We start from the raw sequence: 27,883 nt of genomic DNA on the forward strand, positions 1-27,883 counted from the left end.
CTACGTATTTTGTTCGTTTCTTTCGTAAGAAACTGAAAAAAAATGTAATAAATCGAAAAGAGTTTGACTTCAATTTTTGTCATTTGCGACAATGTGTTTCTTGAATGCACTACATCCCTCTCTCTTTAATGGTACCTTCTGAGGTTTAATGAATAATTTTTCAATATTGTCTTCTCTTAAATTGAGGAAATAGGATATTGATTGCGCTTTATAAAAGTCTCCAGAGTTAACCGAGCCTGAAAAGGAGCGTGATTTGTGCTTTTATGTGCATCCCACCGAATTGTGAAAACATTGTGTGTAGGCTCGCTAAATTGGAGCACATCAGAGTAAGGTATGGCTCGCGGGTTCGGTTCGTTGGTGTTCCTGTTGTGGGGTGTGCAGGCGTTTCTTACCGACACCGTAGAGTCTTCCCACTTCAGGGGCGAGGCTCTGTCTTGGAGGGCGACTGATGAACCCAACAAGGTAAGGACATTTATCAAATAATTGTGGTTATTATTCTTAATGTGTTTGTGCTCTGCTGACAAAAATCCATTTCATGGATTTTCCCTGAGACAATTATTGTGATTTTCAACAAAATGACGAGGCCTATAACTATACCGCTAGGAAAAAATAATTAACCATTTTGTTACGCGCACAGATTAGTATTTTATTTGATTGGAATTATATAAATATATGTAGAATTATATTGACACAATTGCACGATGATGTTGTTGGAGTTAGACCAGGATGTCCCAATTTAATTTGTTACTGCAGTGATGTATTTCTTACCTCAATGATGTATCATTTGAATGTTCTTAAAGGGTTCTATAACAGTAGAAATAAGCGAAAACGTTTGAACATTAATTTTCGTGCACTGCCACACCAAAAGAATGCATGAACTTTAAATGCCAAAACAGGTTTTCCGATATCGTCGTCTTTTTTGAACGGGTTCAGTGGGCCATAACCTAAAGTGTCCTCTTTATACCAATCTGAATTACTGTCACTTGTGATTTAAAGAGATCCGGGTCGTGCTATCGTACCGGAGTATCCCATAACGCCAAAGTCTAGCCAATTGTGTAGACCTGACGCATGAAAAGACTTTGATTAGAATTTTGGGCACTCAGGGACCAAGGGTGGATCCAGGGGGGGGGGGGCAAAGGGGGCCATGGCCCCCCAAAAACGAAACCAATTTTTTTTTTTATGTGACATCGCAATAAAGGCAGGCAATGAGTACACCACCATCTTTTCCTCAAAAAAACATTGGTTAAAGTGGTCAGAAATTGCCTCAGATCGCACCACAGAGCATCTAGAATCCAAACAAATTTCGGGGCCCTTAGGCGGGCCCCGAACCCCACGCCGTAAATTTTTGGACCCACTTTTTGGGGGACCAAATTTTTTTTGGCCCCCAAAAAATTGTGTTCTGGATCCGCCCTTGTCAGGGACCTGTCTGCCTGATGTCTGTCGCTCTGTCTGTGGTGTCTGCCTGTCTGTCCCCAAAAAATTGACCAAAGATATGGTGTTCCATATGTGCCATCGGCGTGGCATTTTTCGGCGTCACTTTTTCAGCTCTGGCAGGGATCATTTTGATAGATTTTATGCAAGACTTCTTGTAACACGGCCATAGCTTATTGTGCACTCGCACTTGTTTTCTTCCCAATCATAGGGCCAATCATAATTTTTTTTATTGTAAAGTGGGGACACATCTGGCATAATGACGAAACCTGCAGCAATCTGACCCCAATCTCAACTTTTAAAGCAATACAATTTCACAAAAATAGAAAGTTTGTTAATGTTCAGATGAAATTTTAGTGTGTATGTCATTGGGCGAAAAACTACATTTTCAAAAAGTTACTGGGAAAATGAGTGATTTTTTCATGAAGGGCCATATTTTAGGTCTTAAATCGGCGAATTAAAAGTTTATATACAGTACATTGTTTTTAGTAACCGTACCTCAAATTGGTATTTGCTTTTTTTGGATGACTGATACCGATACAAAATTGTATTGTTTCATTCAATTTACTCATTTTCGAGTTTCGCCCCTCCCCTGTTAAATAGTTTTAATCGCCTTCAAATAATTCGTTGATGTATTGTATCCTCTTCGAAGAATATAGAGCTTCAAGCTTTGTTTTCTAATTTTAGTGAAATACGATGACACTTAAAGCCTATGCTTTTTACAATTTGCCGTGTTTGATAAATCAAAACTGTAGCTCCTTCCGCATGAAGGGTACGGTATAATTTGGAATTTCGCTTTTAAACTGTACTGCTTAGACTACACTGTAAACAAAACCCGTAAAAACACTGTCCATTTCCCGTAGTTTTTACGGTTTATTACCGTTATTACTCGAACCGTCACAAGAAAGAACGTGCTACGTGAATTTCCCGTAAAACTTGGTGCCCCGATGCATGCTGGGATTCACAATGCTTTTGTATCTGTAACCCTTCAGAACCCCTCCCCATTCAAACCCTCACAGCCGCCTTTTGTAAAGCTGTGATTCGTATACACATCTCAGGCGCGGATCCAGGGGGGTGGGGGGGGGGGGGTCAACCCCCCCCAGCTCTGTCAATTTTTTTTTTCCCATACAAATTCCTAAAAAATAAGTCGAACCCCCCCCCCCCCTCCTGTGACACCCAAAAAAAGTTATACTGGTATAATGTTCGGCTGTTCAAAATACGGTACACCATTCTGTAATCTAGTGTTAATAATCATCGAATTTGAACGGCGCCCCCTATTTAAATATGGTACCAGGATTTTATCAGCGCTCCCCTTTTTCAGAGGCCTTAATGTCCAGAGAAAATAACCTGTCTACATTTCAGCACGCCTCCCTGAAACAAATTCTGGATCCACCTTGCTAGCCCTCCCCCCCAAAAAAAATATTTTCTCTAGAACCGCGCCTGCCCCTCCCTACCCCTGCATCCATCCCCGACGCCGCCCCACTTTGTATTCCATTACTTTACGGCAAATAACCGTGAAACCTACGGGAAATTCGTGTTGAAATTGCGGCCACCGTCATTTTAGGAAACCCGTAACTGACCGTAATTTTACGGTTTTTTGTTGGCAACCCTTTTGGCAATGCTTTTACCGTAAAATTACGGGCAAATTTTTAACAGCGTACGAATTGATACGAATTAGGAACAGACGTAATATCTTACAAATTTGTTTTTTGCAACTTATACCTCTCATGAAATATGTGTCCTCGCCCTAGAAGAGGATTTTCCTTTTAAGCAATAGGCCTATAGTGTTGCAACATGTAATTCCAAATTCAAAGTTGTCATTGACTGCAAAAGCTTTCACTGCAATTTATATGACTCTCCTGTTGTGATTATTTCTCCAACTTTTTAAATAAACAGAGCCCCGGTATTTCGTTCTACGTCTGTATTCATTTCGGACCCCCTCCAAAAATGGAATCGAAGTTGATTTGGGTTCTTTATAATATAGTTGTCGTGGGCTTATGTGTTTAGTTAATAATCCCTAAAATAAAGGCCAACCATTCTAAATTGCTCATGGGAGATGATTTTGACCATAACCATCAGCCCATCGCCTATATAATACCGCAGTCTTTACTCCATCATCGATGGGCATCTTTCTGACATTTGGTACTGCATCCTTCCGTATTGAACCAACAGTCACATCTGTTTCAGAGTTTTGATTATACCGTACGCGGAACGATTTTTTTAAGTTTTATGATCATAAGTGGGTTCTTTTTTATACTTAGATTGATATCAATTGGATGGTCGGTTTCAGCCAATCGCAATGCGACGAGTCGCACATCACTGACGGTACCCTGATTGTTGCGGCAGAGAACTTAAAGTGTCAGCAGTGCAGTCAACAACAGATATCGACCGTCGACTATCAATGCACGGACTACAGTCAGGCTGAAAATTGGCAGAGGGGAGTGGGACACACGAGGTTTACCATCGAACCAGGATTAACTGAATTTGATATCAGGTGGGTTATTGATTGATTGAATATTACTATATTGGACAGGGTCGGTAGCAAGCATTAGGTCTGCAAAAAGAGTTACCCATTCGCGACCGGAGAGCGAGACGTGAAATTTTTGACGTTACTTTTTTGAGACCGGAAAGCGAGACGTAAATGTTTGTCGTGAATACTGACGTCAATATTTGCGATTTCAGGCAAGTCGTCAATATGACGTCAATATTCGCGAAAGCCACCATAGAAAGCCCATGTAGGTACTGCAATGGTCAATACAACTGTAAATAAAATAGAGTGTTATGTGGATAACATATTTTTAATATCCTTTTTTTCCTCAGATATGCTACATGCTGTTGGATTTCTCTTCATAATGGGGGATCGAACGCGTACAGCGCTGAGGCTCACGTTGATCTGTCCCCCCACAACGGCGTCATCAACTCGTCCCCAGTTACATCATGGATGCCAGTGTCTCGCATACAGCAAGGATGCAGTGTAACGCTCAATATTCCAAGTAATATTTCGTTATCAACTCCCCCATATATGGAAGCCCGTTCGTGCCAGGTCTTGAAAGAGAAACAATGTTTTAGTATTGCGAAATAGCGCAATAAATATATTGAGAAATAACGCAATAGTACAGCGAAAACACGCAATAGAGTTGCGAAATAACGCAATGAAATGACGCAATAGTATTGCGAAATAACGCAACACGTACGTATTGCGAAATAACGTAATACTTGTGCGAATTAACGCCACGTGTACAAACTTCACCTTTTTTGCACAGTCTGGCTGTTTAGTATAACTATTCTCCGTGCTTGTAAGAGACGGGCTGAATAGAGGAACACAAATAATCGGGAGCCAATTTGTGATATAAAGTTTTAGTGAATGCAAGTTAGCTAAGATGCATTTTACCGAGATATAGAATAACAAAAGATGTAATTATTTGACACGTTTTCAGAGGGGGATCCAGATGGAGATGTAGTGCGATGTCGTTGGCCCTCCATCGAAGCTGAAAGAGGAGGCGTGACTCCGATGCCAGGCGCTTTATTGGATTCGGTGAATACACCTAGAGTCTAACTTTTGAACGCAAATAACGCGTTTTAAAAAGGCTCGATTTTTAATCGAATTCATTATGCAGGTATCTTTGTACCAAAAACAAGGCTGCAACTGTTTGAAGTATTACAGCTGCTTGTTACTCAAATTTGACTTTCAGGAAAACGAATTCCATTTGGGGGTCTAAACAGACATGAATCCCATTTTACCAACATTAAAGGTATACTACGTCCTGGAATGCGTCCAATAATTTTGGGCTACAAAACGCGTTTAAAGGAAATGAAATTAATTGGAAAGAGCATTTTAAAGTAGAATATAAACGTCCAAGCAACTATCGTTTAAAAGTTGACAATTTTTGTGTTATCTTGCGAGAGCGAATTTTGGAGGTCATTTTTTTTACTAAAAAATCAAGCTTTCTTGATGCTAGTCGTGATTCCAGTCGCACATGTCCCATTGTTGCATTGTGCGGGAAACAGCATGTACTTTGTGTACTTGTACATTATGCGTACACAGACACGCGGACGTGTCGTGACCGCACATCTACATTGAATCGTCATTGAGACGGTGGCGTAGCCATTTTTTTCGGGGGTTGAGGTGGGGGTGGGTAGGGGGAACGAGCATGTTATTAGGGTGCATACTCAAAATCATAGGCCTACCTTAGCGGCAAGGGGAGAACTTGTCCCCTAGGGCACCCTTGGCTATGCAAGTGATCGGCTGACATATATACGGACAAATAAGCTGGGGGAAACTCCTCTTCCAAGAAGGAGACTTATATTTACGCATGGAAATACGCATGTGTGTGCCACAAAATGTTTGCAGCGTCAGAAGTAAACAACCGGTTTTACGTCTTTTCTCGGGAAAAATGCGACATTAGATTAATTTCCTTTCAACCAGACCTTAGAAATAGCATAAATTTAGCCCCTCATTCATCCATTTCGGGTATCATTTCAAGGAATATGATTGTCATTTCCATCTAATCCAGAATACATGTATCGTGTCCATCAACGCAGTGTCGTCATCATTAGGATGGTATGCTATCGCTCTCGTGATCGAAGACTTCTCCACGCCAACCGCCGTCATTTCCAAGAGCAAAGTCCCACTCCAGTTCCTTGTCAACGTCTACTCGAGCAGCGATGCTTGCAATGACAAACCGGCGCTGATAAACCCCAGCCCTGACCAGGGTGCCCGCTTCGGGCTTGTGCCGGGGCAGGTGTTCAGAACGCAGATCCGGGCAAGGGCTTCCAGTGCTCAGTGAGTGTAACCCAATTGGTTTTATTTACGAGTCGGCCATATTCAATTGAAAGCGAGGTAAAATCTCAATTTTTGGAACTTGTGAAGAGAAATGCAAGCCATGACATAGCATTAATTACAAAGTAATATCAGTCCGCTCTGGTGAATGATTTAAAATCTGTGATTAAACGGTGCAGTACCTTTCCACAATAGTTGCACAATGCTTTCGCCATTGAAGGGGGCCTCGTGTGTGTACAGCGATTACCGTGCCTAGATCTGTCTATAATCTCAAGTCAATCACAATATCAATCACAAGTCAATGCCAGCCAATCTTAAGCCAGTCACAAGTCAATCACAATATCAATCACAAGTCAATGCCAGCCAATCTTTAGTCAGCAACAAGTCAATCACATGTCAGTTGCAGTGTTTGAAATAACTGTATCACATTTCAATGACGAGTAACTCACAGTTGTCATTTCCAAGTTAAATCACAAGTCAGTCACAAGTTTATCTTTAATCAATCACAAGCCAATTGAAAGTCAAGACGCATAACAAGTCAGACACAATTCAAATGCAAATTAATCAGCAGACAATCACAAGTCAAATAGCTATATTCAAGAATCAATCGTAAGTCAATCATAGGTTGATCAAAATTCCGTGACAATAAGTCAATTTGACTTTAGGCTGGACGACTTATGATTGGCTTACGGTTTACTTGTGATGACTTACAACGGTGACAAAAAATATTCACAAGTCGTTGAGAACGATGATGTGATTTTACCGGTTACATGTGGTGATGTACTTAGCGGAATGAATGAGGTCGTTCGTACATATGAACTTCAGGAACGTTTCTCAACCAATAGAATGCCACAATGTCATTTAATGTTACACCAAATCCTACCTGCCTTAAGGGAATGAATGAAAACATTTAAGTTATAAGTTAGTATAAAAAAATGGAAAACTATTACAAACAAGAAAGATCCCCAAGACTAAAGTCTTGGTATCCGGTTCCCTTTTGCAGAATAATCGAGATCGAAACGACCTCGCCCGTTGGCATGACAACATCGGCCATTTCACTGGTGCCCAGCACAATGAATGAACATTTCATCACGGCTTCTTGGACACCCTCCAATAACCAAACTGGACTTCATGTCTTCTGCTTCAATGCGTTAGACTCGGACGGGTAAGTTAAGAATTTACTTCATTTTCAAAAACTCCTGGGATTTTTTTGGTATTAAACTTCCTGAATCCTCCATCATGCACTCGGCAATGGCCGGAAATAACACACAAGTCATGGGAAGTCGGACACGATCGCACAATATGGTGAATTTGGTTTGAGAACACTTTCTTTATTCTAACGAAACTAGCGCCCCCTAGTGTGTTCCTTAGGTCAAAAAAGCTTCACAGTTGATTTTGGAATGAATCTGATTGGGATAGGGTGAATTAAAATCGGAAACACTTGTGACGCTGTATGTATGTGTAAAAAAAGAGCACATATTTGGTAACAAGTAAACGTTGTGTTTGCTTAGCTGGACAGGCTCGACTTAACAATACTTTCATGTTAAGTTCACATTTTCCAAAGTCAAATAACAGACTTTAAAAGCAAGCATTTGTATGTCGCAGCTAATGTAAATTCAACATTTGTTTTCAGGTACACGAGTGAAGTACGCTGTGTATATCTGACAGTCAGAGGTATGTTAAAAAACAATTTGAGAATAAAGTAGAGATGCAAACATGATCTGCTTTTCCACTTTGGAAAGATTCAAAACCCTTTCCCAGAGTTGGAGAGAAAAGGAATTATAACTGCACCAAAAACAGCCTGATTCGTCGCTATGTTCCGCTCATTTAAAAAAAAGGAAAAAGAGCGGATTGGCCAAAATCTAAACAATTGCCTGATATTTAGTCTGTTGCTGGTCCTCTTAGGTTGGACAAGTGCCCAATCGCCCATGGCAGCCACTTCAGCGGCGAGTGAAGGGACTACTCCCCAGTATACCCATTCGACGGCACTCTTGGGTGAGGTTCTCACCAGCCAACTTTCCACACAACGCACGACACAGTCCACTTCAATGACTGTTCGCCCACCCGTGATGATGACCCAACCACCCCCATCTCCCTCAATGGACTGCTCCGATTCTGGCATGACAGTTTTCATTCCCCGATCCATGATTGGTGAAGCCCTGGCATCTCATTTGCATTTCCTGGACTCGGCGTGCGTCGGTAGTCATCATAACGCCACCCACGTCAAGATCGCGACAACATACGACCGATGTGGGACTCTCATGGAGGTAGAGTTAGCCATGTTATATAAACAAAAGTTAATCTGGTTTACAACTGATTGAGGTATGTCCGTATGTCTTGATTGGTAAAATATTTATACCAATTTGAAAAGGCCTTTGAGAAAAAAAAGTGACTTCATCGCTTCCAGTCTTACCATAACCTCTATTTACCGTTGGAATTCCTTGTCTCCTGACAACTGGCAGATAAGAGCATACTGTCCTAAACCCACAAAAGAGATCTTTATCTTATTATTACCTTCAAATCTTATCTGATTTAAATATAGTTACCAAACCAGAATAGTTGCAACTAAAAATTGTATGGAAAGTGTGCACACGCAGCATTTGCTTTGATCCTTTCCGCAATATGTAACCCTAAGGGAAACGTCTTTTTAAAATGTTTAGATCAAGTGACGTTATTTACAAGCGCTCCAGTGTGTAGGACTTTATATGTGCACTCCCCGGTTCGTGCATATGAGTTTATGAATGTGGTGTGATTGTGCTTTTAAAACGTCTTCCCATGTTCAATTTTCATGTTTTTTTTCTGCAATTTTTGTTTTGTTTTGGTAGGTTCGAGAGAACAATGTGATGTTTTCCAACATCATCCACGATGAGGCAGTTCCTGTGCCAGGCAGTGTTATAACCCGAGACCAAGACGTCAAGATTCCAGTCCAGTGCATCATGGACTCGGAGGGGATTGCTGAACTAAGGTGGGTTATAAACCGAGACATATATACTGAGGTATTCCAGTCCATACAGCACATAATTGTCTTGGAAGCTTGGGATCGTTTAACCTGGGTGGGTTGGAGGGAACTAGGCAGAGTGTACCCGAGACCTAGCTATTGTGACTCCAATCCAGTGTATGGATTGCCGAACTAAGACCAAATCCGATATATGAGATATTGAGATTCGGGGGGGGGGGGATATTACTGTGGTTTAATCCTAGACTGAGATATTCAGAATCCTGTGACAGTATTGAAACTGTTGTCCTCTTTCCATCTTCAGTTTCCGTCCCGATATCTCCAAGATCACATTCCGCGAAGATGGCTATGGCACCTTCAACTTCTCCCTCCGCCTTTACCATAGCAACAACTATGCCAGGCCCTACCAGTCCGTTGACTACCCCGTCCACGTCGGGATGGGTAACAAGCTGTACTTCGAGGCCCGGACCTGGAGCGAACCTGGACTGCAGCTGTTTGTTCAGACGTGTCGCGCCACTCCGACCACCAACCCTGACGATTTCCATGGCTATACTTTCATCCAAGATGGGTGAGTTGATGGACTCCGTGCTTGAACAAATCAAAGTTCCCGCACGAGAATGTTAAGGTTCAGCCAATTAAGCTACAGGTTATTCTGTAAATAAGCTATATATGGATATAAATAGGTTTTGTTTTGTCCCGAGTCTTGATAAATTACTGAAACAAAACATTACTCCAAAATTGTAACTCCAAATCGTACGTATTCATCATTGTTACAGTAGCCTTACATCGATTCCTGTTTTCAATAACTAACGGTTATCGGTGTTGCGATGCGAAGTGTTTCCGTTGACTATCCTGGGATGTGAGCAAAATATGCCCGTGTATGGCTTCTATTACTCACCTCGCAACAACTGGTTGTACTTTAATTCTCTTCCAAGTGAAAGGGAGGTCAAGATGATTTTTTTTTACCAAAAGGCTTCCGAAATTATATCCAAATACGAGAACCACAACGATGAAAAATAGAGTGTATTCATTATTCACTGCAGGTGCATCAGAGACAACACTGTGGCATTGCATCCATCGCTCCACCCAGACATCGAACGTTTTGATATTGATGCCTTTGCATTTGTCGGTTCCCTACCCAAGCCTGTGGTAGGTACAATCGTTCCTTGAGCTATAGATCTCTGTGCATTAACAACAGAGGGCGCTTTGTTGCCTAGCAACGGGGGCACATGATCAACAACCCTTTATGTTTTGTTCATCTGTTTTACTTTTGAGAATACAAAGAGGGGGTGGTTGGGTATTTCATTGCACTAGTGGGCCGACTGACCTTCCAACAAAACACAGCAATTTCTATGTAAGTTCTTATTCCAGTTCCTAGTTGGTTGCTTGTCAGTTGTCCATTAAATTCTCATTCCTAAAACTTGCCAATATCCATTCCTACTTCTAAACTTGCTAGTAAACTTGCCACAGGTCTTCTAAGTTCCATTCTCTATTGTTTTCGCAAAGTGTGACAAAAGAGTGTATACTTCACACCTGTATAGGGAAAGGGGTGTGTGATTTTTGACTCGATTTGAGAACATTTCCCCTTTCTAAAGGTGTACGTTCATTGTGACATGCTCCTGTGCAACTCCAGCGATGCAGGCTCTCGGTGTGCTATTGGGTGTCAAAATGGTACCTCCGGCTCGCCACTCAGTCTGCGCAGACGCCACGCAAGATCTGCGTCTGGTTCCCGGTCTTATGCCATCACACAGGGACCCATATCAGTGGAGCAGGACGAAGGGAAAGGTAGGCAAAGGAACCTGACTTAAGTGGGTTGGTTGGGTGGGGTGGAGAAGGGTGCGTTGTGGTGGGGTGGGGATTGAATAGGGTTGGGGGAAGTGGGTGGGTTGTCGGGTAAAACATGGTGGGGGTTTTGGGTGGGGTTGGATAGGATAGATGGGGGTAGTGCGGAGTGGGGTTGGGTGTGGTGTGTTGGGATGGGGAAGGGTATGATTTTTAATGGACGTGGTTAATTAGGCAGAGTGGGGTCGTATAACTATTAGATATCGCCCTATGGCTTCGAAGGGGTAGGGTGTTAGGGTATAGGATGGGATCATGTGGCGGATGCAATAGGTAGAGTTGACTTGTATCGGTCTTAGGCAGATTTAGCAGACGTGTCTTGAGATGTTGTCTGAATGGAGCAACATTTTCTTTGCTTGAAGTTTCTATCATCAATCCAAGGAATTTTCCAAATGTTTCTATTTTCCCCTAATTTATTTATTTATTATTATTTTATTTTGTTAAAGATGTACATAAAAGTTATTGGTTTTTTTTTTTAGGTTGGATTTGGTTAGCTGACACTGGCAAACTTATATTAAATTCTACATTGTAAGAATTGTTAATGTTTTTTTTCAGAAGCCACATCTAAGATGGCGTCTGTTCAGCTGCCAGTCCTTCTGACAACTGTCTGCCTATTGGTTGGCTGCGTGCTGGTACTCGGCGCACTGGTTGCCGTAATGCGTAAACGGACCAAACGCCTTCACATGTATGAGCCAGTGTCCACTGAGGATCAGGAAGAAGACTGAATTAACGAGTCATGAAACGAATTGATCTTATTTTAATTAAACATCTGGGATAACTTCTATGCATGAACTTTTAATACATATTCCAGTGTTTCTTTCACTTGCATAAAATTTAGATACAATTAGCTACCGTATTTATTCACTTCGTGCACGAGCAATATATGGCGCTTTCACAATTCTCCCTTTGCAACCGTAGAGGGGGTACTTATACACGGAGCCATGGGTGCAGTCCAGTAAGTAAATTGCTATAGACCCCAACGATAAATGCCATCACTTAAAAACAATCTGAAAAAAGACATGTCTCCAAGGTGATCGAGACACACATCAAACTAAAGCTTATTTCATCATCTTTCATTTGGGGTTAACCAATGACTTTTGTTGGGAAGTTTACATGAAAGTTGAAAGTAGTCCTAATGAGGTCCGCCACCATTTTTGAAAAATGATCCCACTCCATTTGGAAAACAGAGCAATTCTAGGGCGTCGTTTCATCCAAATTTCACAGAAACGCAAACTCAAAGTCCTGTGCAGATCGAGCCTCCACTCTTCAGTTGTGTACAAATCTACACAAACCCCAAAACAACAAAGAATCTAAGGTATGCAAATCATGAGTTTCTCCTTTGCGAGAAATTTGGAGCCTATTAAATAATTGTCTGCTATACCTATATTTTTCCCCTTCCTTATTCCTTTCGAAGATCATTAGTCTAGTTGAATTCGGCAAACATCTCAACCATGGACCACCCCACAAAAGTTTCACATAAAAAAAACAAAATAAGAATGAATTTATATAATCAATTAATACTCAGAAAAGTGAGGATTTTCTTATTAATAATGTATTATGTAACAGTATTTCAACTGCTTTAATACTCAGAAGGATTCAATTGTCAAGTGTAAACACAACCAATAAAAATTAGTTCATTAGATTTTGCATGCTTAAAAATCGTTACATTACAAATTTAGCTCGTTTTGCATATTAGTTCAACGTTTCCTTAGAGCAAGGAAAAATGTCAACACGTAAAAAAAAAATGTATGCCCAAGTTAGAAACGTTTTGATTTTCTCATTGTGTGATTTGGAGAATAGTTTTACCGTATTCCAAATCCTTGTACTTTCTCTACCATATTCTCAATTTATAAGTTTGTTTCGAGGGCAAGGCGGTTAACCCCCCCCCCCCCCCCATTGACATCCATGCAGACGCAGACGCCCATTTGTTAACTGTGTATTAAATTAAAATGAAAATATGACTTCACGCCTCAATTTTTTTCTTTTCTTTTATATTTGTCTTTTTTTTGCTTTTTTTTTGGGGGGGGGGGGGGTTGGGGGGTTAGTGCCCCTCTTGCCCCATTCCGGCGACGCCCATGCAGCTGGCCTGAGCGAGGTTTTACGCATGTTGTGCACTGCTCTTTTAGCAAGAAGACGTCATGGGTGTGGATGGTCTCTGAATAAAGATTGGTTTTGTTTATCAATTTCTTTTGCTTTCGCTTTTTATTTTGAATAAGAACATACTTTTGCATCTGATTACTTCATTAATGTAAAGATATAATAAAATGGATTTTTTTTCTTCAAAAAAGCAAAAAATGCCAGACAATTCCCCAGGTGAGGCTTGAACTCACAGCCTTTGCATCTCTCCATGGCAATGCGTATGGTTACTGTCTTATAAGTACAACGCGCTAAACGATTGTGCTACTGGGGACTGCCAAGAAGCATAGCTCATCTCAATTATAGGATAATTCAACACGTTTTGATTTTTCATAGCTGCTAGTCTTGGTCCAAGACGTTTCTTATCGATAAATGACCTACCGCTGCCCGTACGACTAAGTTTCATTGAAGTGCGCCCTCGCGTGATCGGTGATGACAATTTTCGGTTCGAGGTATCTCGTGTGACTTCGCATTACTGCGAAAACAAACGGCGATGCTGCGCCGGCGCGAGGCGATTCACAATCGATCACTTGCGTTTTGAACCAAGACTATAATATATAAGATTTGAGGCTTTGCATGGTGGGGTATCGGTATCGTTTCGGTACTGACACACCCGAGCGAGCAGGGCATGCCCAGCAAGCACTCCCAATCCTAACAAATCCTACTTAAGGAGTAGCATCTCCAACTATCTTCAGTCTCCTGACGATGACTAGAGCAGGCTAGTCGAAACGTTGAGACCAAAGACAAGTTCGTTTAGAACTTACAGCAGGACTTTTCTTAACGGAACAAAAAACTACTTAGCAAAGTTGATAACAAGCAGGACAAGTTCTTTTCAGAACTAATATCTTCTAAGCAGTAGTTATTACCACATGGTGTTACCGCAAACCGAAACGATGACTATAATACAGATAAGAGGCTGACTTATGCGGTTGTTTTGAGATAATAATTGGCTTAGCATTCACCAAGGGCATAAATTTGTGTCGGCGGCTTGGGAAGGAGGACGATGAAAAATCCGGACGCCATCTATTTCGCTAGTAATACAACATCGATTAACATTCGACCCACGTTTAGTTATGGAAAAATATTGTTTTCGAATTAGGTTTATTGTTGCCCGATAGTTATTCAGCTGTCGCAAAAAGACGACATGTTCCCGCCCTCATCGTATTCAATAAATAGGGATCGGAAAACAGTGTCTTGCAAGGAGGATGTGTTTTGGCTCAAAAGCAACCAAGAAATAAAAGTCTTATTTTAAACATTTCTTGTCTCGGAATTCCCCCCCCCCCCGCTAAAATAGAACATGGACAAAATGACATTTGTTGAAAAGCACGGGCCTTACAACTTCACTATACCATTCATTACAAAGCCTGGTCCTATTCCTCTCTGCATTTATAAAAATAACACAATTTCCGCCATGAATGCGAACGCATGTACGTTTGCAATATCCTTGCACCCACTCGACAGGTTGACGATTGTCCGGGACTACCTAGGCGAACAAACCACCAAAGAGGAAGTGAAAACCAAGAATAACGCTTGGGAAAAAATATATGCCGTGCACTATGACCTTCAATGCATGCACCAGCGATCCTCAATGCGCTCACACACTAACCTACCTGCCTTGAGTATTATTGCTGTACTTTACAATGGTTTCCGCATCCGTCATACAACACCAGCCATTAAAATGTACACTTTGCGGATACCGGGTGTATATAATGAACTATCAAGTGGATTTGAACTAGCAGCTATCAAAAGGGAATCATATCGTGTGAAACTAACTACTATAGAGTACAGCGTTATCATCTGTAAATATCTCTGCGATCATTAAAATTCGAAGGGTCGGACTACTGGTCGACAACTTGGTGAGTTTGCTGGTAAGTTTTGTTTTTACAGCCTGATCTGTACCCGAATCCTTTAGTCCATGTATGCTCCTGTATACGTATAAAACTAGAAACTACGTTCTGAGTGGTGTCAATGCTTCGGCTGCCGTAAATATATTTTGAAACATGTATTGATTAAACCGCGCAGTTCGAAATGCCACATTTTAGGGTAAACTTTTGAATTTTGACGCTAGCGTGAAACTGCCATGATGAATTCATCAAAAGAGCGGGCATTTTATCCCACCGCGGTCGTTGATCTTGTTATAAGTCATTTGAGTGGACTTTCATTATGGATGTACAGTTGATTTGTTTAATTAAAGGTCTTTAGGGGTTGATTAATTATACATGTATTCAATTTATCGCAAACATCCTCGTGGCTAGTTAAAAGTGACGTGTCCAATACAGGTGCCATAATTATTGCATCACATCAGATCCTTTATTATTCAAATTCGTGGTACTTTCCCCGTTATGGGTTTCATTGAAACTCGACCAATTTCAAAACCGCTGTGGATCTGGAGGATGATGTCAGGGTCAACATTCCATGGCGCTGCTGTGCACACGGAACTTTCTGTCCGTTAGTAAAAGGTGCATCAAACGCTGATGTAGACTATAATACATTTATTGGAGTAAAACGGTGACTCAACAATGACTTTCTGCCTGCGGATAGTCACCGGCCAAGAAATACTTTATAAGTTCAACACACTTCTGCTACATTAGCGCAAGTTTTCATGAGCAAATTGTAAATCGCCCCAAAACAGTTTAAATGGTTAAATGTAGACGCTCGGCGATCTCTTCAGTGAAAGTTCAAGGTAGGTTGCCAGAAGATAAGTGCCATTTGAACAGTTATTATTATTTTTTTCGAATGACCGGAGAACATGGTCGACCGAACAACGCGGCATTATTGACCGGATCAGCAAAAGTCGGTAGGGAATAAATCGTGGGATAAAGTATATGAATAATTGTAAGGGGAACGAGACACTTCTTCGACATAAAATATTTCAATGACAAAGGGCTACTTATTAAATTTTTGCATCCATCTGCGCTTGAGAACAAAGCTCAAATTGCATGGCAATTATTCGGCAAATTTATATCCATCGCTAAACACCTACACAAACAAATGGGAAAGTTGCAGCCGGCCGAAGTCATACTGGAGCGAATTATAGTTATTGGGAAATTCGCGAGGGGCTAAATTTGCAACAGAGTGAGTTGCTATGGGGCGAAGTTGGCTACATGGCTGATATAGGGGCGTACTGTAGCCCAGTAAATAGACCCCAAATTACCTACGCCGGCCATATCACGATTTGCATGCCCTAAAATTCTCCGGTATTTTGAGCATTTTGAGGGCCATGAACTTGAGGAAGGATGGAAGCCGTGCAGAGGACTGCCAGCTCATATTTCTGTGAAATTGCGAAGAAAATAGGTCCAAAAATGCTTTATTTTGCCATGGAGCGTAGATAACCTTGTTAGAATGGCGTGGACACTTTTAGGGGTGATCATCTTTGGTCTTTTCTCTCAAAAGTCATTTTGAGAACGGAAAATAAAAGATGAAGAAAAAGCTTTGATTTGATGTGTGTCTCAAAAACCTTGCAGAGTTGTGAGTATTTTTAAATTTCTGGGAAGTGCACGTAATTTTCATTGAGGTAAATGGAAGTCTATTTACTGGTCTGCAATCATAGGGCGAATAGTGCAAGTGGGGATGGGGCAAAGTTTGCAATGGGGCGAAGTGGCAATGGGGCGAAGTGCCTCGGTTGTTGCTACTTTGGTAGTTTTGACATGTCGGCTGCCCGACAATTGACATTTGTTGTCGGGCATGGTAGGTCGTGTCCGTGCACGGATATACTTACTGAGCACGTGCCGTTTGGTATTAAAGAGAGATATTTTCAGTTGAAGAAAAATGCTTGTTTTTGTAATCATTTTTAATTTTGATGACCGCGACGCGCATGCGCATGTTGAGGGACTTACTGGAAACTTTAACATGGATACCATGCGCTCTTCAAAATATAGATTTGTTTTCCCCTAACGAATTTTTAATATTTTTGTTTTGTTTTAACCAACCAAACTACTTTATTCCGAGTTTGGGCGCCTGCAACCCCTGAAAAAGGGCTTTCATTTTGGGCACGAATTAGCCCGCCCTCGTGCGAGAGCCGAATCGTTGTCTGGCAGCCAGTATTTCAAATTCTTGAAATAAATAGTTCAATAAATAAAACGTTTATGGATTTTGTCTTTCGATGTCTCATTCAAAAGTGAATAACCTTTATACTACTAAGAACACATCAATTGAATAAAAAAAAATCTGGTTTTCGAAGTAAAACTCGAAAATAGCACATGGAACGCAACTCTGAAATGCCTTATCTTGATATAATTTTTTTTAATTTTTTTTATTTTTATCAATTATTATTATTATTTTTTTTACATCAAACGAGATATACATTTTTGTAAAACAGGATCCTAATACACAATCAAAATGAACGCACCGGTGGTTTTACGTTCCATTTCCATTCTGTGAGCGTGACCCATTTTACGACAGTCATTTATGATAAAAATAAAATCACAATGCTGCACCTAAAGAATGTTCCTATAATTTTTTTCTCACAGATTCTTCCTCGACATTATGGAGCGTGAGCAGCCAAAAGCTTTCGCCGACACTGAACATATCCACTCCGGCTATCTTACCCTCGGTGAACAAGTGCATAGGAAAGATGGCACGCAGATATCTTTCAAGGTAAAATATAACTTCTTGTCTTGTTTAAAGAACAAAATTAGAACATGTCTTTCGGGACACTTTCTTCAATGGATTATTGAGAGAGAAGAGTTTTTAATACGAATATAATAATGCGCTAAAGGAAAGCAGTGATATTCATGCCACTAGAGATGGGGCTATAGAAATAAAAAAAAACATTGCACTGAGGTAAAACAGACTGAAGATACTTTATCTTTTGTGCATTAAAAAAAAAATTAAATCACACTCCTAACAACGGAACCATCTTTTTCTACCGTCATAGGATAAAAACAAACGATTCTACGTTTTGAGATGTTTTGGCCACAAGTTTCTCACATTGAGTGGCTACAAGAACATCAAAGAATATAAAGCCCCATCGGGGAGTCAACATAAGACTGTGGAACAGATTTCGGTGTCCAAAGATGCTAAGGTAGGTCCTCACATCAGTCAAATGTGGTGGTCTTGTGTCTAGAGAAGGCACACGTCCCAATTTCCATATTTCAACTTGTTTTTGTTTAGTTAAAATGTCATATTTTAATTATTTATGAAATTATTTTGAGTAAGTGGTCGGGTGGGTTAGGCCTGCTTGACTTGGAATCAACACAATTTGTTTGCTCTGATTGTAGCGATTCTAATGAACAGAATGCTCCAGAAGATTAAACAAAAGGCGAGGGCGTGGTTTGCTGACTGGGGCATACGATGATGAAAAGCTCTTGAATTCTTAGACTTAAATGTAAGAACAGTTCGTATGGTCTTCGTTTCTCCATCCCTAATTTTCAAAATAACGATTGAAGGCGTTTACACTAATAGGCCTACATTCAGAATATTTGCAGCTGGAAAAATTGAAAGAATGATTAAAGACTTGTGTTTTTTTCTCTGTAATAGATTCACAGCATGTTGATACCCGCCAAGAAGCACAAGAACTCTCACGTGCTCGGTATCCTCCAAGACAAAGATATGACGTACTTGGAGGCCGATTCAAGGTTTGTTGAAAATTTACGGAAACTTATGATGACTATGAAAGCCAAAAGCGGCAGTTATTGAGAGCCTGAAAACCTTAGAATAAAACCGCAAGACTACTGTTATAGCTGTAATCACGGGCTGTCAGTCAAAAGGCCAAAAAACATAATAGTACAGTCTCCAAAAAAATATGAATTACACATTCAAATATTTTGTAGCAGGAAGCTAAATACTGTAATTGTTAAATAAAATGCCAAATACAAATATATCTGACTTAAAAGTTGTAACATTTGTTTTTATTGTATTTTATAGGCTCAATGTGATTTTCATCTTATGTCTTGATTTTTCAGTGACGAATTAACTGCATGGTGTAATGCCTTCGATGACGTCTTTATTCGTCTGGGCTGGAAGGAGCCTCCTCCTCCTTCCCCGACCCCGCCCCCGTCACCTTTGTCCCCACCCCCTGGACTGGAAAGTCAAGATGGCAAAGTGCCAAGCCAAAGAAGAAGGAAGCCGTTGCCTAGCAGGGGCAGCGCATTGGACCTATTTCAGGTACGGGTCTTGCCTCACGAGAATGGGATGCGTATCCTAAGCTAATAAAGACTGGATGCAAGTCTAGGCATGGCAGAAGGCGCTGGAGGGTCTAGGACAATAGACCATTATCATGTTGAGGCCATTTAGGATTTTTCTCATTCAAATCAACGTAACCAAAGCGAGGCTGGAAGGAAAAATAGTCTGGTTCCTTTTTGCAAAAAACCCCCAAAACATTAGCATACTGTTATTGGATACAGGGTACATGACTGAAATGGTGGCACCATGATAAAGGTCTATAGTGTCAAAGAATATGATAGTGCACATAGCGGCCGGTGTCATATGAAAATCCGACCCCTATTAAAATCGGAATTCTTTTCCCAATTATTGGTTAATCCCTCACACGTGACAAGTCAATCTCTTGTAAAAAGATCTATACATAGGCTATTATCATACTCATGTGCAATACTACCAATGAGCCCATATTTCATGTAGTCGGATATTCACGCTACATCGGCCGTTTTAAACCTGCAAAATGGGAGGCGCGGGGTTGGACATCAGTTGTCGCTGGGGAATCTCCCCCCCCCCCTTTTTTCATAAAAATTCCACTGCACAATATGTAAACACAGTCGTCTTCGCTCTTTTTCTGGTTTAAATGTCAATTAAAAGTACAAACAAATAAAGTCTCTTACTTTTGGAGGCCTGAGTACATGTCCCCATGCGTCCCCCTTCAGCATTTGACTTTTTACACTTTTGCCAAGGGCCAAAATGACACTCAGAGCTTGGCCCGCACAAGGATCTTAACAGGTGTCATTTTGACCCGAAAAATGTAACAACTTTGACCATTGTAATAACGCCAGGTAGAACCCGGATGCTGACTTAGTCTGACCAGGGACATCCTGCAGTGTAAGATGGCCAAACACCGGTGTCATGAAACTTAAACTCCTGTGAAATATGGCCTATTTATCCTTATATGGATTCGAACCCTCACACGTGACCTGTTAGTATGCAAAGTACCTTGATCTAGGCATGCGCAATAGAAACAAGGAGTTTGTATTCCATAGACTGGTTCTCTCAGTGTTGCAATAGGCATCATCATTATCATGGGTGTTGCACTCGCAGACGTGTTACGTTCATTGTGATTCAACTATGTTTTGATGCATAACTTCCATTTGAAACCTCCAGCAGAGCCAGGAGCCTAATCGGACACGCTTCTCCTCGCCTCCAGCAGGCAGCGCAAATCGTAACTCTGGTGATGAAGAGTTTGCTTTTAACTTTGATCGGCCGAGGAGTACAGAGGCTGAATTCAGCAAAATCACACACTCATACTCAGATGGCACAGGTGAGGAGCTTTTACATTTTGTGGAAAATCATCACAACTACGTCACCTGATTAATGGTGGATGGGGGAGTGTAGGTGACCCCTCCCTTGGGCCACAAAAAATAGGAAAGTCTTGTATAGAGAAATGAAGTACCTGCTATAGTAACCCCTCCCTTTGACTGTTGCCTCCCCAATATTCAAAGCTGGATCAACCCCTACTGAAAATCAAACTCAACTATCAGTGTTTGATCTTGTTAGACCACCTATTTTCTCTGTCCAACGAGGCAAAACCTGTTAATTTGTGATACAGCATTCCACCCTAAATAAGTTTGAACAATATTATGCCAGTACCAGCGTAACCATTGTTTTATAAGACTATCCATCACCTCTTCCATATTGTTTTCATGTATGTATCTGGCCTTCCGTCGAGGAAGTTTTATTTCTACTGTATACTCGGTGCTTCCAAGAGTTGAACGAGAAATTCACAAGCCTGTACTAAGGGGTATCGAGCATGGGCGTCGCGAGGGGGGGGGGGGCAAGGGGGGCATTTGCCCCCTGGAAACCCCCCCCCCCCAAAAAAAAAAAAGAAGAAAAGAAAAGAGAAAAAGAGGCGCGAAGTCATAGTGGTGTAAATTTAATGAGTTGGGGGGGGGGGCAAAATGTCCCTGCCCCCCTCTAAAACTGAGAAATCGAGAATATGTTGAGAAATACAGGAATTTTTTGGGAAAATATGTTTTGTCCCCCTCTAGAAAAAATCCTGGCGACGCCCATGGTATCGAGCCCATGACCTTCTGTTTACAAGTGCCAACGGCTTATATGCGCTTGAATTGCAATTTGTCTTAATGCACTTGACATAGAACACAAATCGCCGGACATAGGGAGAATATTACAGTAGCATATGTGATTAGGTCTGTTTTACGTTTTAATGAAAGGTTTGCGGAAACACCATGTGCGTATAATTTCTCAACTAAGAGAATGGTTCTGAAAAGAACCAGAGGTATAAACTGAGTTTATACGTCTGTTTTTTTTTCAGAACCATTCTCTTATTTGAGAAATTATTCGCACATGGTGTTTCCGCAAACCTTTCATTATTTAGTATCTCCACCATGCACAGCCTCAAGTCTTACTGTTTTACGTTAAAAAGGAGTTAAACTAAGCAACATTCCCATGAATACTTTGCTTGAGTAAAAAATATTGTATTTTTTTCACCACTGTTTCGCAAAAAAGTTGTGGTCGATGTCTCTGTTGTTATGTTTTTTTATGGACGAATCAACTCATTCGCTGTAAATTGTTATTGTTATTTATGTTACAGAGCATATCGGATACGTTAACTTACAAAAAAACGTCAGTCCACCCGCGTGGCTTGAGAACACGCCAATGCACCAGGAGCGCGTGGTCGACGTTTCCCATGTTCGTTACATCAATCTCAGAGGGAAACAAGACCACGAGGAATTGGTTCACCCGGGGCCCCCTCCATCACTGCCACCGAGAGGAAACTTGCACAGAATTAGGGGAAACACATGCCCTGGGTTTCATCTCACGAATCATGATTCCCCGGACGATCGGTCTCCGAGGAACTCCGGCGGGTTTGAAGACGGCATTCGGCCCGCACGTTCGGAGAGCGTGCACACGCCGCCCGCGCCTAAGATTAGCGTGACTGAAGCACCGCCGATGTCGCCATTGTTGACCAACAAGAGATTCTTACATCTGCAAGACGATTCGGACGCCATGCGTAAGGTGTCCCTACCTCAGCCGCTGAATTTAAAGCCTCGACGCGTAGGTGTTGTTGTTCCCCCGGCTATTTCGCCGCCCGACTCACCAGCTGCCTTACGCAAGGCCGGGTCCTACAGCAACGTGTCTCTCAATCTATCCAATAGACCACTGCCTTCACCAGTTCACGGTGGTGACTCCTTCGATGTCCAGTAAGTGCCAAATATAATACTGTCCAAATTACAGAGAAACTTTGTTGATAGAGTAAGTATAATAGTTCAAAATGGACACTTGCAGCCTGTCAATTAAACAGTGCGCATTGACCAATCAGATCGGTAACAAGCACATTGTAAAAAAAACCCTAAGGCGAGCGGATCTTTTTGCCAAATCCGCAACTCCTATTATGAATTGTTTTTCTGAGGGAACGGTTACTTGTACCATTCATGACTGGTACATACATGACAGATTCAAGTTATGTGTACTTGTCTTTTAGTTTCATTTAGTATCATATTCGCTTCCATAGTTTTTGCACGAGTGAATGTGCCCGTTGTACGTGCCCTTCAGTAAAAATACCATTGGCGATAAGTGCAATCACACATATAGCAAATCGTACACACAAACTTAATTTTAAACCGAAAAGTTTAACAGCAAGCCGGTGCACTCTTGAATATTGATGCGTCTTCATTTTCAAACCTTACGGAAGTTAAGAAGTAAACTTAGCGAGGTCACATTTCACTTTGCAGCACACTGCGTTGGGAGATTGGTCACAAGGACGGCTTCCCTGTTGTCTTGAAGAAGAGCGAGTTGGATAATGCATTGGGGCTTGTGCGAATAGCTGACTACGTGTGGTAAGTAAAATACTCACATTTGGTTTTACAGGAAATAGAGTGAACCATTTGCAGTTATCCAAAAAAGTAACCGACCAAATTATTGTTCACAATTTTACTTGGTTTAAAGATGGCAATGACATGCTGCCATTTTGAAGAAAACAATAAGAGAAGGTCATTTTCTAAAGATGTGTCAAGTGATACATTTTTGGAGATTTCCATTTGTATTTTAGTTGATTTGTAACTTGACGAACCCTTGAATGGGTTCAAGCGTTCTAGGCCATCAGCCTGGGGGTTTGGTCGGTATCAAATGAGGGGAATAATGCTCATGGCGATTTTCGGCAAGGTATGCACCCCTGTAGTTGGAAAATTCGTGATAGCATTGCAGCGGTGGCACCTTTTTGGGTGTTATCACTTCATAAATAAAAACGGCGACCAAAACATGCTTGTTACTACATGCAATTAGTTCAGTAACAAGCATATTGGCGGCCATTTTGGAAAGAAAAGGGATAACACCCTAAAAACTGCCACCGATCACACTGCAAAGTTATCACACATTTTCCATCTCAGATGTGCATACCTTGCCAAAAATCACTATTGAATATTGCTCCTTTCGATCATTTGATACCGGTGGCCAAATTTTTGGACTGTAGATGATAGCCTATTGACACGACGCACACGGCTTCTAGTATGGCTGTGTCCGAATCAACTGGCTGCGGCCGGGAGTAACACACACACGTCTATGTGAAGTGGCTGTAGCCACAACAAATGGCTTCCCTTTTATGGAATTTCATTATATCAAACCTGTTCTTCCCCAGGGTTGCTGGTTGGAAAGCTGGGAAATCGGAGGTAGCCAAGAAGCTTCATGTCGGGGACCAGCTAAGGCAGATTAATGAGCAAATTGTCGTGGATCCATCGGTCACTAATACGCTCTTTGCAACATCTGCTGTAGATGAGGTACACACAGTTTGTTTTTGGTAATATTTACAATTTGGCAACCCGAAGGCTAACTTTCAGATATGAAATACATGAAAAATAACATCAAACCATTAGACCAATTTACACAAAACTTATCCACGTCCACCAATAAAAATCGTAATAAAATAGAAGAAAATTAGAACGATAAGAACCAGCTTTTATTTTTGATTCATTTACGTCTAGATCTTACTGGTCATCAGACGCTTACCACACGCCAAAGTGCGTAACCTGCATCGGTCGTCTGTCAATGAAAGCTGGGGGCTGGAAGTCGAAGGCAACAGGGTATGTTATATTAATAGTGGACATGAACTTACAATTTAGTCGATGGAATCAAATAACAGTGCGCAATGGCTTTTTAGTGCCCAAAAAATAACGACCAAGCTCTTAGACACCGCTTCCAAATTTATCATTGCCGAACACAGAGGTTGGGGATAAAAGTCCAGTGAGACCTTTTTAAGAGCCTCAAGCGAATTCAAGGGAGTCCAGGGATGTTTCTATAGACACTCGATAAGCAGTGTGTATCGGTAGGTCTAATATGACTTATTAAACAAAAAGGTAGCAAAGTGCATAACCATTGGTATTTACCAGCACCAATTCAATTCGGGCGATTCACAATGCAGTGCGCCGCCAAGAGTTTGCCACGGAGAGTTCATTTTTCCCAGTGCATTGTGGGAGATGGTCGACTAATGGCGCAGGCAACGCGGGACATTTCGGTCAGTAGTTTCATAAGCGTGTGATTCGAGCATCTGCCCTTTTCTTTTCTTTTGATCAAAATGGTCTTTTGTGTAAGGCGACAGAACGCTACGCCCAATCTTTAACAAATTAGCTCGAGTTGTCTTCTGACACTCGTTCACTAAATGAGCCATGTTTTGTCGACCGTAAGTTTAAAACTATGGACTCTCTACGGCAAACTCTTGGTGGCGCAGTACATTGTAAATCGCCCGAATTGAGTATTTTCTACATTCAATTATTCATCACGGAACAAACATATGGGCCTACTTTAAAAACAATCGAACGCAACTTGTATTAGCCTAACTAAATGCCAGTTCGTATGAAAGTGAATGCAAAGCTAAAAATCCTGGCGTGAGTTGTTACATTTGAAATGTGTTCGACCGAATGTGAATTCGGAGCTGAATATTTGCTATGCTCTCGCAAATTTGCGAAGAACCAGCCTGAAAACTTAAGAACTGTAATTCAACATCATGTACTCGATTTGTGGTCCTCTTTTAGGTGGTCAACGTCTCGAAAAGTGGACCAGCGGCTGAAGCCAAACTAACAACTCGAGCCCAGGGAGCGTTTAGTGAGAGGCTGTGTGACTGGATCATTACAGAGATCGATGGCGAACCAGTGTCTCTGCTTAGTAAGCGAGACCAGGTATGACCATACAATTTTTTTTTTATTATTGCCTCCGCCAAGGAGGATACGTTTTTTCATCGGATTTTGTCGGTTGGTTGGTTGGTTGGTTGATTGGTTGGTTTGTCTGTTAACAAGATAACTGAAACAGTTATGGATGGATTTGCATGAAATTCTTTTAGGGGTGGTCCTTGGTACAGGTACAAATCGGTTCGATTTTCGAAGTGATCCGGATCTGGGTCTGGATCCATTTTTTTAAAAGGATTCTTCACCATTTATGCCAGTTTTTCTTTTAGGTGTACTGACAATATGGCGTGGAATTGTTTAGCCTTAATAAAGAAATGTGCTCTCTGAGTGCTTTCTACCTGTTTATTTAATTTTGGTTATGAAAAAAAAAACACGATTCATCAACAGCACCAAAGGCACTTGTAGCTCAAAAAAAGTAGAGAGGAGAAGAAATAACTAAGAAATACCCAGCTACAGAGAAAATAGCCAGTGACTATCTCTTGCAACCTGATCCCTACATCATATACAAAGCTCAACACACACATACTCATAAAACATAAAAAAACGTTTAAACCGTTGCTTTGTGTTTGTTACATGCTTACAATTATTTTGACGTAACTGTCAGGTGAAGAATCGAATGGACAATGCTGGTCTCCAGATGGCGCTCGTGATCCAACCCGATGACTTCATCAAGAGACTAAACGCAGAGCTGCAGAAGGTCAAGTTTGCTCACGAATACTTTGTTGGATCAAATTGACAGGACTAAAATCAAATTGGTAACTGTATGATCGACACCTCAAATGCTTTAGTTTCATACACTGATTTACTTTCATACACGATCGCACTAAACAATGTCTTTTCAAAAGCCATAAGTGTCATTTCAAAAGCCATAGTGACAATTTAGGGAGGATGATATCGCTTCCGAGTCGGACGAATGACGTCTGACGTATGATGAATATGCATGCTGAACGCACTGTACATAGTTTGTGCCATACACTGTCGTTAGGTTGCATAACAGCTTAATAATTGAAAGCTATTTATTTCCGACTATTTTCCGACTATCCTTGCAACCTTTTTATTTTGAAACCATGGCATTTAAAAAAACAAAAAAAAACAAAAAAACCAGAAATCCATGCCCAAAATATAAGCCTGGACAGGGTGACAATCCACCAATAGGAAATTCAGCGCCATGTTTGGTCTAGGACACCGTTGTTATTTTGATAAAATAACAAAAGAGGGCGCTGTGCAATCGTTCATGAAGATTTGGAGTTCGGAATAAAATGCCCTCTTTGGCATGTTACTATAAAAAACATCGCAAATGTGTATAATGCCATACATGCTCTTTCAATATCTGCATATTATGCTGCTGCATTTGAATATCGTTTTTAACTTCAAAGCATATAACATCACGGCAGAAATCAAATAGCTTAGCAAGCATACTTTGAGTATTACTCGTCACTGGATGACTTTCAATGCAAATTATAGCTAAACAGTGTTACGAATTTCAAAATAAATTTAATTGCGTCATTAAGAATGAGAAACCGAGCGACTTAATTCCGCGAATAAAATGAAATACTAGGCAAGGACTCAGACGAGACAAACTTTAGTTCAAACTTTCATCTTGTTAAAATTGTTCCACTTGTTCTCGTGCCCTTCACCAGTCATGAGGCTACACAAAGCATACATTGCAAGGCAAACTAATTTCAGTTTAATCTGATTTATAGGCTTTTAATTGTAATGCTGCACAATTGTTGTACACTTATTATTCAATATGTTTGAACTCTGATGAGTTAATACTTTGTCCCTGCTATTATTCGGAGTATATAATTACTGTAAGAGATACGTGCCAAGTATGTTTTTTTTTATAAACATTGATTATTGAGCATGAAACTGCCTTGCCCACAAATTTACATTGACGTTGGTCTTATTTTTTTTTATTTTAGATTAATTTTCAGGGTGTGGCACATAATAAAGTGAATTGTGCTACAGTCAAGCGATTACGACAGACAAAAACAACACGTCTAAAAGTTGGGTCAAAATCACTGAAAAATAAGATTCTTTTCTCAATGAATCGATTATTTGAGCTCAAATTCTCGAAATGATGGCAGTCATTGTATGATACTCTCCTTGCATCAATAGTCCTTTCTGCGTCTTTTGGAGAAAAGTCATTTTTTGGCCAAATTTGATGAAAAATGTAAGACTTGCATTTTTTTTATCAATTTTGGCCAAAAAATTGAAATTGCGCCAAACTTCAGGGAAAGACGCCTGAGGGATCTTGATAGACATTTCAACTCGATTTCTGGACAGATGTGCCGTTACACAGGAACAATGCGTCGAAAATTTGGGTCAAAATCAGTAAAAAATGAGATCCTTTTTTTCTCAATTAATCGATTATTTGTGCCCAAAACTTCGAAATAATTGCAGTCTGAATATTGTATGATACTCTCCTTGCATCAATAGTCA

General features: G+C 40.9%; 2 protein-coding genes and 1 non-coding gene across 6 annotated transcripts; 2 read left to right on the forward strand and 1 right to left on the reverse strand.

The window, feature by feature from the left end:
- The first annotated feature begins 236 nt into the window (after nt 1-236).
- On the forward strand, nt 237-12,967 carry LOC119739745. The gene is made up of 13 exons (XM_038214789.1): nt 237-462; nt 3,693-3,925; nt 4,252-4,424; nt 4,869-4,966; nt 5,946-6,214; nt 7,215-7,376; nt 7,845-7,885; nt 8,117-8,478; nt 9,037-9,176; nt 9,472-9,735; nt 10,211-10,316; nt 10,763-10,952; nt 11,562-12,967. Exons 1-13 carry the CDS (start codon nt 334-336, stop codon nt 11,729-11,731), a joined length of 2,337 nt encoding a protein of 778 aa, XP_038070717.1. The 5' UTR covers nt 237-333; the 3' UTR covers nt 11,732-12,967.
- A 344-nt stretch (nt 12,968-13,311) lies between these two features.
- Nucleotides 13,312-13,416, reverse strand: Trnai-uau. The gene is made up of 2 exons: nt 13,379-13,416; nt 13,312-13,347 (listed from the first exon to the last, which is right to left on the reverse strand). It is a non-coding gene; the product is annotated as a tRNA-Ile (tRNA).
- Nucleotides 13,417-14,717: 1,301 nt separating this feature from the next.
- On the forward strand, nt 14,718-27,330 carry LOC119740002. Of its 4 annotated transcripts, none has more exons than XM_038215185.1 (12): nt 14,718-15,010; nt 17,612-17,738; nt 18,019-18,165; nt 18,621-18,718; nt 19,046-19,247; nt 20,415-20,568; nt 21,859-22,468; nt 23,000-23,104; nt 23,902-24,040; nt 24,245-24,343; nt 25,292-25,435; nt 26,046-27,330. In XM_038215185.1, exons 2-12 carry the CDS (start codon nt 17,628-17,630, stop codon nt 26,175-26,177), a joined length of 1,941 nt encoding a protein of 646 aa, XP_038071113.1. In that variant the 5' UTR covers nt 14,718-15,010; nt 17,612-17,627; the 3' UTR covers nt 26,178-27,330. The 4 variants fall into 4 exon arrangements, with proteins under 4 accessions (XP_038071113.1, XP_038071111.1, XP_038071110.1 ...); XM_038215183.1 differs by having other exon boundaries at nt 14,718-14,998; nt 20,412-20,568; XM_038215182.1 differs by having other exon boundaries at nt 14,719-15,010; nt 20,412-20,568.
- The last annotated feature ends 553 nt before the right edge of the window (nt 27,331-27,883 follow it).

Source organism: Patiria miniata, unplaced genomic scaffold (assembly GCF_015706575.1).
Source record: "Patiria miniata isolate m_02_andy unplaced genomic scaffold, ASM1570657v1 HiC_scaffold_4, whole genome shotgun sequence".
In the NCBI taxonomy this organism is placed as follows: domain Eukaryota; kingdom Metazoa; phylum Echinodermata; class Asteroidea; order Valvatida; family Asterinidae; genus Patiria; species Patiria miniata.

Excerpts from the sequence above, each read along its gene's own strand:
- LOC119740002 (XM_038215183.1), top strand. The coding sequence starts at position 17,628 with ATGGAGCGTGAGCAGCCAAAAGCTTTCGCCGACACTGAACATATCCAC. Across the intron at positions 22,469-22,999 it reads GGTGACTCCTTCGATGTCCA|CACACTGCGTTGGGAGATTG; the intron begins GTAAGTGCCAAA and ends TTCACTTTGCAG. Across the intron at positions 24,041-24,244 it reads CAACATCTGCTGTAGATGAG|ATCTTACTGGTCATCAGACG; the intron begins GTACACACAGTT and ends ATTTACGTCTAG.
- LOC119739745 (XM_038214789.1), top strand. The coding sequence starts at position 334 with ATGGCTCGCGGGTTCGGTTCGTTGGTGTTCCTGTTGTGGGGTGTGCAG. Across the intron at positions 7,886-8,116 it reads TGTATATCTGACAGTCAGAG|GTTGGACAAGTGCCCAATCG; the intron begins GTATGTTAAAAA and ends TGGTCCTCTTAG. Across the intron at positions 9,177-9,471 it reads GAGGGGATTGCTGAACTAAG|TTTCCGTCCCGATATCTCCA; the intron begins GTGGGTTATAAA and ends TTCCATCTTCAG.